Source organism: Triticum dicoccoides, chromosome 3A (assembly GCF_002162155.2).
Source record: "Triticum dicoccoides isolate Atlit2015 ecotype Zavitan chromosome 3A, WEW_v2.0, whole genome shotgun sequence".
Lineage (NCBI taxonomy): Eukaryota > Viridiplantae > Streptophyta > Magnoliopsida > Poales > Poaceae > Triticum > Triticum dicoccoides.
In genome coordinates this window covers 726,370,205-726,383,233 of record NC_041384.1, presented here as the reverse complement: position 1 = coordinate 726,383,233, position 13,029 = coordinate 726,370,205, and the positions used below count along the sequence as shown (strand labels likewise).

Here is a 13,029-nt window from a genome sequence, read left to right as displayed (position 1 = left end):
TACATCCTCCTGCCACACTTGCTTCACCCATTTGCATTTCAGAAAGAGGTTAATCTCATCCTCATCAAGTCGTATACATACCGGGCACCGGGTATCAAGCTGTACATGTTTGAGTGTGGCATTTTGGAGACTGAGCTCCACCAAGCCCTTAATTTTAAATTTTTCATAATTTAAACTTTTCACTCTAAAAAACTTCTAAAAACATTACACGTGTATACAAGGATGTAATGTGTATGTGTGTAAAATTTCAGAATGAAATACCTTGAATTGCGAGCTGCACAAAAAAAATTCATGTACTATGAGGATTAATAGTACATATGCTAAAAAGCCCTGGTTTGATTTTTTTTAAACACGGTTCCTTAGGGCCCGATTTATTAAAAAAGGTCGAAGAGAGTTGCCCAGTTAACTAGTGGAAAACCGGGCTAAAACCGCTACAACATGCCCACCAAAACAGGGCATCCTGGGCGACCTGGCAACCCACACAAGAACGCACACACGCCATCAAGGAGGGAACATCGTCGAGGTTGAATCCGGTGCCATCGTCATCACATCTCCACGAGGACGACTCCGACTCCACCATCAACGACCACCGATGTAGCCCTCACTGCAAGCAAGCGTCCAGGTCTGCATCGGTCGATGCCAAACAGTCAACCGCACGCGCCGGCCATCAGGCAGCTCCGACTCTGTCGACGAGCATTGCAGGAGAAAAAGCGTTGTGCCTGCGCCGAGCCAGCGCTGGAACCGGCCACCTGTCTCGTGTCATCGTCGCCGCAAGGGCCCCTCCTCAGCAGCTCTGACTTCAGAAAGACAAAGTGAGGCACGGCGACTCCTCGAACACGCCGGATGAGACCGACTACCAACACACAACAGCAACCCAACTCCGCTTGAAGCCACCATCGTTGCCTCACAAGAAGCCACGCAGAACATCCACATCATTGACCGGGCACCTGCCGACCGCAATGCCGCGAGCTTCCAGCCCATGGAGCGTGTAGACGAGATCCAAAGCTCTTGAAGACGACGCCCCAAAGAGGGCAGCGACGATGTCGACGCCGTCGCCCGACCCGACCGGGCCTTATACTTTCACCCGAAGAGTTGAATCCGAGAGTGTGTAGGAGATGGACTCCACGACGGTGCCTCCAAGAAGGTTGACGTCCACGGACGCCGACATCGTCGGCTGACCAAAGCTAGGCAAGCTTTCACCCGGATCACCGCCCAACACAACACCCCCACGCACCGCACCTCCGCTAGCCCGCCCACCTCCCACAAAGCCATTGCGCCATGACCATGAGGAAGCCGCTGATTTTTTTAAATAATACATTTTTTAATTAATTTGCATAAATATTACGTCGATATTTTTATTTTTAAAAATAATACACCATCGGCCTGCTGCAGGCTGACTGGGCCTAGTCAGCCCACCGCAGGCTGATTGGCTTCCAATCGGCCCGCAACAAGCCGACTGGGACTAATTAGCTTGCTGCGAACCAATTAGTTCCAGTCGGCTTGCTGCGGGCCGACTAGGTGCATGTCGCCATTTTTTTTGTTTCTGGTTTTAGTTGTAGTTTTCTATTTATTCTATCTATCAAATGAATCTGGTTTGTGTTGAAACTTTTTGCATAAATTACTAGCAATATTAACAAGTCACATATAAATTTTCATAATTTTTGGAAAACCACATATTTACAATTGTATTAGGTAGCTCCCGGTGAATATAGATAGGGTTTAAATTTATCTATCCAAATTGAATTTTTTTTTATTTTTATAGATGTTAAAATATCGAGGAGAATAGTTTAAAATTTTCTGTGAAACAATTTGAGAATACTTTTTGGCTTATGAAACAATTTGAAACAATTTTTGTGAAACAATTTGAGGAAAATTATTTTTTGGCTTATGAAACAATTTGAGAATACTTTTTTGGCTTATGTTCCTCAAATTGTTTCATATTGTTTCAAATTGTTTCATAAGCCAAAAAAATTCCTCTTTCACAAAAATGTTTAAATCATTCTCCTCAATATTTTAATATTTATAAAAATAAAAAATCCAATTTGGATAATTAAATTTAAACCCTATCTATATTCACTAGGAGCTATCAAATACAAATATAAATATGTGGTTTTCTAAAAATTATGAAAATTTATATGTGGCATGTTAATATTGCTAGTAATTTATGCAAAAAGTTTCAACACAAACCAGATTCATTTGATAGATAAAATAAATAGAAAAAAACAACTAAAACCAAAAACAGAAAAGGAAAAATGGCCATATGCACCTAGTCGGCCCACCACAGGCCTTCCAGTCGGCCCGCTGCAAGCCGACTGGGACTAATTGGTTCGCAGCAAGCCAATTAGTCCTAGTCGGCTTGCTGCGGGCCGACTGGAAGCCAATCGGCCTATGGTGGGCCGACTAGGCTCAGTCAGCCTGCAGCGGGCCGATGGTGTATTATTTTTGAAAATAAAAATATAGATGTAATATTTATACAAATTAATTAAAAAATGTATTATTTTAAAAAAATTAGCGAAGAAGCCACCAATCCTCGTCGCCGGCCAGAGACACCGACAGCCGAATCCAGCTAGATGCGACACCCCATCACCGCTGCACCGCCACAGAACTTGCCCGACCGACAGCCTCCCGAGATGCCGCTAGTAGGGAGGCGCAGCCAACGCGGAGCACACCAACATAGCACCTGAAGGAGCCGCTGGGGAGCGCCATGGAGCCGCCAGGTCGCCGGGAGCCACGCCATGGCCAGATCCAGCAACCTGCACACCACCGGCCGGCACCATAGAGCAGGACGGAGAGGGCCACCACCCCACACCGACGCGCCGGATAGGAGCCACCGCGGCCGCCACCCGCCGGAGGCTCTGCAGGGAGCCGAGCTGCCGCGCAGAGAACAGGATGGGGCGAGCCTCCCCCACCCAAGATCCAGAGCAAGAGAAGATCCCCGTCGCCGCCGCCCGCCGCCCGGGCTTAGCCCGGGGGCCTCCTTCGGCGACGGCGAGGGAGTAGTGGCGCCGCTCGATCTGGTCTCCGCCCGTGTCGCCTGTGGAGGCGACGCGGGGGACGAGGGTCAGGGTAGACTGGTGAACATAGCAACCGATAAAATTTCCCGGTTTGAATTTCGAAGTTCTTAAATTAAGGCCTCCATAAAGCCTCCATAAAGCTCGGTCTTCATTTGGCATTTCCGCACATGTTTTATTTTATCTATCTTTAGGAGCAGGTTGTTGTTTTTTTGGTACATCCGTCATGGACTTTTCTCGCCGCCGTCTGCTGACACGATCCCATGGCAGTAGGTGTAGCTGCCCATCTCAATCCAGGCAACGCCATGGAACTGGTGGAGCCCATCGGTCATCGTGGGAGCAAAAAATCCATTTTAAATCGAAAAGATGGTAAGTACTAGAACAGCAGGCGGCTAGGCGCCGGCAAATGCTAAAGTAACGTACATAATGGTCATCGTGGCTGATGTATGTTGATGCACGAGCAACTAATGCCATCCACTTAGGGCATGTCCAACGCTCCAGGTTGGACAGCTGCTCCAGCACTCCACATAGGATCGGATTGTCCAGTTTGCCAAAAGGTATGGCTTGCAGACACAAGCGGGATCTTGCAGAGGAGGCCGCTTCCTCACTGCCAAAACTCACAGGACCACGCCTTGGCTCCTCTCATCTTGCGGTGGCGGTTTGATAAAGTGAATTAGAGGAACTTGCTCCTGTCATACCTCAAACCACTGCTTCCATTGGGTGGTAAATGTTCAAACGGTGGTCTTATAGCTACATATCTATGTGGATGGGATGAGACCACCGCTTGGTGCTGCTACCTCTGTACATGCCCTTACCTACTCCGCACAAAAGTCGGTCTAGTTTTAGTCCAGTACTCCCTCGGTTTCATAGTATAAGAGCATTTTTTTACACTAGATGGAAGTAGTTTTTTCTTCTTTTTTTTTTGCGAAATTTACTCTAGTTTGCTTCAATAAACGACAGCACAGCACTTTGTTTTGCTGATGAATTTTATGGATTTGTTTGGCAAGTCTTTACCGTCACGTCTACATTGACCGCTGCAGGTTCAGACTGCATCTACATATTCAGGTTCAGGTTCAGGTTCAGGTTACAGTCACACTCACTCGGGCAACCCAAAGCAGAACCCACCCACCCACCAGAAGGCCCCTGGCACGGCATCCCCGCCCCCTCCCTCCCAAAGCCAAAAGAAGAAGCCGGGAGACGAGAGCATGGAGGTCGCCGCGGCGAAGCCCATCCTCCGCGTGGCCGCCGTCTGCGGCTCCCTCCGCAGGGCCTCCTACAACCGCGGCCTCCTCCGCGCCGGTACGCACGCTCTTCCGCCCATCCTCTTCTCCCCTTCTTATTACTCGCACTAGTCTTCTGCTGACCCGCCGTTGACCGGCTAGCGGCGGAGGTGTGCGAGGAGTCCATCCCGGGGATGCGCGTGGAGCACGTAGACATCTCAGCGCTGCCGCTGCTCAACACCGACCTCGAGACGCCCGACGGGGGCTTCCCGCCCGCCGTCGAGGCCTTCCGCGAACGCATCGCCAGCGCCGACTGCTTCCTCTTCGGCTCGCCAGAGTACAACTACTCCATCGCGAGTAAGTGCTCGAATGTCCCCCCTCCCCATCTCTGTAACTTTAGCCTCGTTTTCCTGCCTAGCACTCCTCGATTGCTGAAACCATATATATGTCGCCCAAATTGGCAGTCGCTGCTGCTGCCACACAAATTGACATGGATATAATTTGTAATTTATATCGGCCAGCGTAATTTGGAGCGTCTCTCCTTAGTGATGTGTAATGTTGCGTACACTTGTTTCGTCTCAATTCCACGAAGGATTTTGTTATCTGGAACTGTCGGTAATAGAGACTAACTCTGGTGGCATAGTGCGACGTCTGACAAGGTGGATTCACATTTTGTTCTCGTGGTGCTGAAGTGGTGGGTTTCGTTTGATTCCCGTGATGCCCAATTTCTCTCATGATGCCCAGTTAGTGCAGTCCTGTCAGTAGATGTCGCTAAAGTAGCGATTAAGGATTGCCGAAAGTTTAGTATGGGGACAGTAAACATGCCATCATCTAATATTGGAAGTTCCTTTATTCCTTTCTTGCAAAAATTTTATATAAAGAAAAAGGGCGTCGATATTCTATCCTATCCTTTTAGCTCACTTTAATGTAGTTCAGTGATAACTGGCACAGCTGAAAAACGACCCGATCCAATTCTGCCGCACCGAATACCCAACTGATCTTCCCTCTACCCCTGCCCAACAGCAACCAACATTCTTGTACTAGTTGTTGCTCAGTTAAGTTTGCTTCACATGATTGCCCGTCCTGTAACAGCTCCAGATCTTACTCTGTCTTTCAGTAGTTATATAAGATAATTGAGCAGTCTTAACAAACAATTATGACAATTTGATACTTGGCTGTTTCACTTATATTAATTTCAGGATGGATCTAAGATATTACTAGCCATCTATTGCATTTAGCTCCTACTGGCAATCCAACTATAGAAGTAATTTAGCAGTATATCTCAGCACTGCCAGATATCCTAAGACTATGTTGCTGTGAACTACTCACACTGACTGTAAAACTTTGTTCAGTACTATTAATTGACAGTGGTTGCCCCTATTTTGCTTGATCCTTGCGATGGTTCTCATCAAGTTATCTTGCTGTTTTCCCTCTTTGCTGTGCCTTTTCTCATGAACCCGACCAAGATGTTGAGCCTAATACACTCTCTTATACAACATTGTTGAATGGAAGCCAATTTTTTTAGAAAAACATGGCAGCCAAATTGAGCCATTAGTGCTTGAACCAGTATCTGGGACATAAAATTGGAATTCTGAAAAATGTCATAATCAATAATTTTATGATGTTGTTGGTCCATAGTCCATAAATACCAGGTGTGATGGAATACCATGCTTAGTTTACGTGCGAAATAAAATAATCAGTTGACGTAACACCTTATTGTCTGGACTCTGGAGCAAAAGGACAAATAACTAACCTGAAAAATTCAGTTATTATGAAGCTTGAAACAAGCTGTAGTTGTAGAAAATGGCTTAGGTGCGAAGGCCCAATAGACACTAGTTCAGTGATTCCTGAACTGGGAACAGAGGTGCTGCTTTTCCTGTTAGATTGTACTGTATCATTGATGCTCGTATATGTGTTTGCTTCACATGCTATGTTTCAACTGCAGCCCCTCTGAAGAATGCACTTGACTGGGCTTCTAGGGGAAAGAATTGCTGGGCAGACAAACCTGCTGCGATTGTCAGCGCAGGAGGTGGCTTTGGAGGAGGTAGATCGCAGTACCATCTCCGGCAGGTCGGGGTGTTCTTAGATCTTCATTTCATCAACAAGCCAGAGCTGTTCGTCCAAGCATTTCAGCAGCCGCCCAAGTTTGACAGTGATGGTAACCTGATTGACGCCGAAATCAGAGAGCGTATCAAGCAGGTGCTCTTGTCCCTCCAGGCCTTCACACTCAGGGTCCAGAAGAAGGATTGAAGCAGCGCATGAACGTGTTATTATTTTGCAATTCTTATTTGGTGTTTTGTGCTGTGAGTGTTGTATAATATGCCTTATTTGATGACATTTTTACTTCACATTCAGGTAATGTGTTGTCAGCAGACTGAAATCTGTAATAAATCTGCTGCTCTACTGTTTGTGGAGTGTTTAATGATTTGGTATCGAGGTTAGTTTTCATCTCTAGGAATCAAGGTTATTTTTCCTTTCCATGGAAATGATACATCGACACTTTCCCCTCTGTAAAGCATTATGAGGGTTTATCATACACCTTGTCCTGCAAATTCTGTCCGTTTTCCAGCATACTACCATATGACATATACTCGGCATTTTTCTTGATTGTACAACTGAAATATTGGCTTATATGACTGCCATGCACAAATTGGCTGATCCTGTTGTCCTCCGTAAGAGATAAACTATACCCCTGTTTTCTAGGTTTAGTTAGATCGACATAATGCCGACTTCTCTGTGAACATTTTGTGTTTCGTTTCACGCAGTACGAAGCACACATGGCAGAATGATACACAAAATTTAAGTTCCAAAACTGGTTGCAAATCATTATGTTGACGAACTTAGTGCTACAGCCTGTGTCCAAATTATATATTCTCATCTCTTTCCATTTTTCTTTCTCAAGAACGGTTGTGCATGTCATGTGGCCCTGAAGCAAAGCAAGGGCTGCCGAATTGGTTGCGAAGTTGGTAGCATGATATGGATTGAAGTTTGAAGTATGATAATTACGATGAGAATTTAGACAAGGAGATGTTTTTTTTTACATTTGCCACGGTAAGAGGTAAGAACCTTGAGGTGAACCAGCAAAGAAAGTGATACTATTCATGTCCTCAAAACAATAGTAAGTGTGCAAGTTTATGAACATCCAAATGCTTTAGGAATCATGTCGTGCTGCTGGCATAAAATTGGACAATACACTCAGAAATGAAACAAAAAGGATACCGACTAAGAACACAGAGATTTCAGCTCCAAAGTCGGTAGCAAATCGTTCTGATGAACAAAACAAAAAGAGGCTACCAAGTATATCCAGATATTTATTGCTCACCTTTTCTTTTTCTTTCTCCAGAATCCTGCATGTGGCCATGAAGTAAGTGCGGCCAATCACTGTGACACACTTCCTGAAGTAGATGTTGTATTTTTAGCGTACTCTGCTTCGATCTTGTTCAGCCTCAAGACTACATCGCTCATCGTTATCCTATCGCGTGGCGAGTCATTGGAGCAGAGCAAACCAATCTCTAGTATTGGCGCAAGAAAACCAATGTCCGTGTCGGAGCATTGCAGTAGCCGTCTATCCACGGCATGGACAAGCTGATTCGCCTGAAATAACTGGTGAACCCATCGTCTAAGGCTCAGTTCTCCAACAAACATAGCATCGGTCGGCCTCTTTCCGGTGAAGACTTCAAGGAGCATGATTCTGTAACTGAACACATCGCTCTTTCGTGATGCTTTCCCATACGACCCATACTCTGTGCAAAAAAAAAAGGATAAACACAACTTTCAATGTGATTGGTCAATAACAGTAAAGACGGCTTAACAAAAAGGTGATACACTGAGCAAGATGATCAGTAGTACTAAGTACCTGGTGATATGTAGCCGGTTGTGCCATGCATGCTTATCGAGAATACAGAGCTATCGTCAATTTCTAGTAGTCTTGCAATGCCAAAATCTGCCACATGCGCAATCATGTCCTCATCAAACAACACATTGCTTGGCTTCAAGTCGCAATGTAAAACAATTTCATGGTAATCATGGTGTAGATATTCCATTGCCATTGACACATCGAGCATAACACCCAGCCTCTCGCGAAGCCCGAAAAGTCTTTCGCCCCCTTGTGAGTAGTGAAGCAGTGTCTCTAAGTTGTCATTGGGCATGTGCTGTTACACCAACGCTCTGAAATCCATGTTAGAACAAGTGTTGATTATCCGTATCAGGTTGCGGTGCCGCGCCATGCGAAGCACACGGCACTCGGCGTCAAAGCTTCTAATCGCACACTTGGACTGCATGTCAAGAACCTTTATTGCAACCACTAAACCGCTGCTCAGTTGTCCCTTAAATACCTTTCCACAGCCTCCAGATCCCAACAAGTTATCTTCACTGAAATTATCAGTGGCATTAACAAGCTCAAGGTGGGAAACTATCTGATGGCTTGCTAGATCTGTCAGATCATCGAACGCTTTGATCATACTTTTTTTGAGTTTGTTTCTCATCGATTGGTAGTATAAGAGCATCTCCAACAGCCGCGCAACGCGCCGCGCGCAAAAAAGTCATTTGTCGCGTGCCGTTCGCCTGGTTTGACGCGGCCGGCAGCGGTGGCTCCAGCAGACGCGTTAAAATTGAGCGCGCGCGTAGCTCCAGCGGCCGCGCTAAAATACAGCGCGCGCTAAACAGTGCGTACATTTTTTTTAATAAAATTCATAGATAGAAAAACGATACATAGATATTTTATATAGTTCCATAGCATAGATAGATAAAAAATATTTAAATAGTGCAAGGACATAGATAAAAACTACTAGTGCAGCTACGGCCTACTCCCAGTCGTCGTCGTCATCGTCATCGTCGCCATCCTCGCTGGTCTGATCCAAGGTATCGAGCCACATGTCTTCCCAACGATCATCATCAGATGTAAAGATCGTCTCACCACCATTCTCAACTACATCGCACTGGGATAGCGCCAAGGCCTTCCGCCGATGCCTGTCCAACCGCTCAGCGCGGCGCCTTTGCATCTCCTCCTCGCGGCGCCTTGCCCAGTAGGCTTTGCTCGTAGGATACGTCCTCCGGGTGTTGTTGGCTCCACTCCGCCATGACCCGCTCGTCCTCATGGGCGACGAGGAGGCGATTCTGCCGCTCAGCGTGCTCCGCACGGTCTTGTGCCGTGCGAAGACGAGGCGGCGGGGCGACGTCCAGCGCCTGCTGCAGCGTGTGGACATCGTGGAAGTTCATCTGCTGGCGCGGCCTGCCTAGGCGCCACGCCGCCGCGTCGTACGCGCGGGCGGCCTCGTGCGCCGTCTCGAAGGTGCCGAGGCCGAGCCGGAGTTGGCTGGACCATATCTCCGAGTAGAACCCGCCGTTGGGGCGCTCGCGGACGCCGCGGTAGCCCGACACTCCTCGGCGGCGCGGTGGCATGGTGGCGGGGCGCTGGAGCGGTGGCGCGGGTGGCAGCGGAAGCAACCGAGGAAGCGGTGGAGGGGCGTGTGGCAACGGAAGAGGAAGAGAAGCGTGTGCAATAGGCGTGTGGCGCGCGCCGCATTTTATAGGCGCGCCGGAAACGGTGCGGCAAAAAAAGCGCGCGACCTGCCGCCTTTTCCCGCGCGCGCGATTTTCCCGCCACCGCTGGAGCGCGCCGAAACGTCCCGCGCGCCCAAAAGACTCGGTTTACCGCGCGCGCGCTTTTTACCGCGGCTGTTGGAGATGCTCTGAGCAAATAGCAATAACGACAAAAACTAGTGTGATAGTTGGGAGTAGGATCTTTAGCAGATGGTACTTATTACTGGAGGTGGAGGGAGACTCGCCTTGGTGTTTCAAAAATGGTTGGCATGGAGGCATAGGGAAGCCACACAACCCAGAGTTGTTCACATACTGGCTCTCCGGAAAAGTGGCGAGGGATCCGAGCATAGGTATTGATCCATTCAGCCTATTGTATGATAGATCAATCTTCGACAATGATAGCATCGAAAATGAAATGGGGATTGGGCCTTCCAACTGGTTGTGTGACAGGTAAAGCATAGCCAGTTTCTTGGAACCTCTAAGCTCAGCTGGGATGGCACCAGAAAGTAAATTATGCCCAAGATTCATAACCACCAGATGGTGCATCTTCCCAAGTTCCTTGGGGATCTCGAATTTGAGCTGGTTGAAGGACAAGTCCAAGAATATCATGGAGCCATTGCGATTGAAGCTGAACTCTGTGCTGCCCATGTACCTCATTGTGAAGTTGCACAACTTATTAATAGCCATCTGGGTTAGAGACGCAGAACGGATGCCGGCAAACTCAAGCATTCTCGCCGTGCCACGACATTTGCTACTCTGCTTATCGTTGCCCAAGTATACGTATTGCCGCCCACGATAGATATTCGTCGCGGACATCTTCCCGGACTGCTTCGCCAGTTCCGGCGGTATTGATCCACTAAGCTGGTTGTCGTTCAGATCCAGCCAAACCAAACTCTTGCAATCTCCTAGCTCTGGCGGTATCAGCCTTGAGCTGAGAAAGAGTTATTGTTGAGAATCAAGATTGCAAGGTTGTCTAGCCGCCCCAGCCATGCCGGCAACGAGCCGGAGAGCCGGTTGCTCCCGAGCGCTATCCATCTCAGGTTCTTGCAGTCCATAAGATCCGATGGGGTGCTGCCTGTGAGCCCGTTGTACTGGAGGATGAGGATCTCGAGTTGTCGAGCACTGGCTAGCGATGCGGCGATCTCACCCTGCAGTTTGTTCTCCCACAGGCACTAGTGCAGAACCGAACAATAGCACCGGTTCGTAAGGCCCTTTAGTACCGGTTCCATAACCGGCACTAAAGTGTGGGCACTAAAGGCCCCCCCTTTAGTACCGGTTCAGCATGAACCGGTGCTAAAGGGCAACCACGTGGCACGAGCCAGCTCCGGGGGCCGGGAGCCCTTTAGTACCGGTTGGTAACACCAACCGGTACTAAAATGTTTGGGTTTTTTTTAGTTTTATGATTTCTTTTTTATTTAATTTTGTATTTTTCATTTTAATTTTTTTTCGTTTGCTGGTATTTTACGATACTACATATTGTACACGTTATGCATATATAAATAAATAAATAAATAGAATTTCTAGTAGAACCAATCATATATATATCATCAATGTCTCACAAACCACCATATTAATTCACGCATACACGTATAGCTATATACAATTTCTTCTACATATGCATGTTGCCTTCGGAGCCAGTGGCATTAGCCTAATTGATGCCTTCGGAGCACGATGATAATTGGAAGTGGTTCATGACCTGGTCGATGGGGGCGGTAGCGGGTAATAGTATTCTTCCTTCGGATTTATGACCTGGTCGAGAAAAAATCCCGCTATTTCCTCTTGAAGTGCTTCTACGCGCTCCGTTTCTAGAAGCTTGTCCCGCACCTCTGTGAACTGTTAAGAAGGAGATCAATATGCATGTATATTAGTTGTGTGACTAGATATCGATAATGGTGTAAAAATTATGAATAGTATTCTGACAAGCGTACCCATTTCTGTCTTTGAGATCTGCTCCTTTAAAGGTGTAAAAATTGTGAATAATTAATCAAGCATGATAATTAAAGAGATGGCAGCTAGCTAGCTAGCTAGTACTACTTAATTACTTACCTTAGGTCAAAACCATTTCAGCTGTCGTTTCCATTCGCCTTCCGTGACGCTGATGAACCTTGCCCAAGTCCTGCCCGCCGACAAAGAAAATGAATAAAGGGGTTATTAAATAGTTCATATCATGAAATGATGAACTAATAGATATAATCTCGAATACATCGTCTCGAATAATAGATATAATCTCGAATACATCGTCTCGAATAATAGATATAATCTCGCATACATCGTCTCGAATAATATATAATATCGAATAGTACATCTGGTTAGGTAGCTAATTAAAGATCGAATACTACAGAAGAATCTAGGACACTCGCGGTTCCTGCGGCGCAGACGGTGGACACTCAAAGAGAAGGAACCCTCACAGGATCATAGCTGAAGTGAGATCCCTGAAGAAACTGTCAGGTATTGGAGAACCTGCCGCCCTCTAACGCAACCATGTAGCGATGGACGTGCTCGTCCTCCTCCTTGACACGGCGACGTACCACCTCCGGCGGGGCCGGCTCCCTCCGCACCGAAACTGGCCCACGCGAACGCCACCAAACGAGATCAGGGTCGACGACGGGACCCGGGGCCGGGTTCCTCATCAAGCGGCGCGCCCCTCCAGGCAGCACCTCCCAGTGCCAGCCCGGCGGAGCCCAGTCCCGGACATGGGTCAGTCGGACGTCGTCGCGGACGGGTCGACGGCAAGGATGCGGGCCGGGCATCGTCGAGAACGAATACTAGCTATATACCCGCAAAAAGTAACATTTTTTTAATGATTGGATTTTGATAACTAAAATTTCTAACATTTCTATATAACACTAATTATGCTATCATTGCATATGTCAAAATTCTATATGCTATTTCATACTAATTAAGCATCTAACATTAAAAACAGAAAACACAACTTTTATACATCCATTAAAAAACTGAAAAACAACATTATATAAATTTTTTTCCATACTAATTAAACACTAATTATATCCATCTAACATGCATTCATACATATATACTACTGAAAAAATAATAATCTAAAAAATCTAAACTAATTAAACATACAAAATACGTATATACTAATATATACATGCATTAATTCATACATATGTACGTGTGTGTGTGTGTTCATCATGCTTGTGCGCGTGTGTGTGTATGGGCTCGGGGAGGGGCGGCGCCCATGGTGGCCGCCGGGGGCGAGGGAGAGGGGTTAGAGGGGGAGAGCTCACAGCGGGGCG

The 13,029-nt window shown here is 46.9% G+C and overlaps 1 protein-coding gene and 2 pseudogenes across 1 annotated transcript; 1 reads left to right on the top strand and 2 right to left on the bottom strand.

The window, feature by feature from the left end:
* The first annotated feature begins 4,131 nt into the window (after positions 1-4,131).
* Positions 4,132-6,746, top strand: LOC119270524 (probable NADPH:quinone oxidoreductase 1). The gene is made up of 3 exons (XM_037552525.1): positions 4,132-4,310; positions 4,394-4,588; positions 6,177-6,746. The coding sequence occupies exons 1-3, from the start codon at positions 4,217-4,219 to the stop codon at positions 6,479-6,481; spliced, it is 594 nt and encodes a 197-aa protein (XP_037408422.1). The 5' UTR covers positions 4,132-4,216; the 3' UTR covers positions 6,482-6,746.
* An 859-nt stretch (positions 6,747-7,605) lies between these two features.
* LOC119273506 lies at positions 7,606-8,274 on the bottom strand (annotated as a pseudogene).
* Positions 8,275-9,898: 1,624 nt separating this feature from the next.
* Positions 9,899-13,029, bottom strand: part of LOC119273136 — a 14,110-nt pseudogene continuing 10,979 nt past the window's right edge.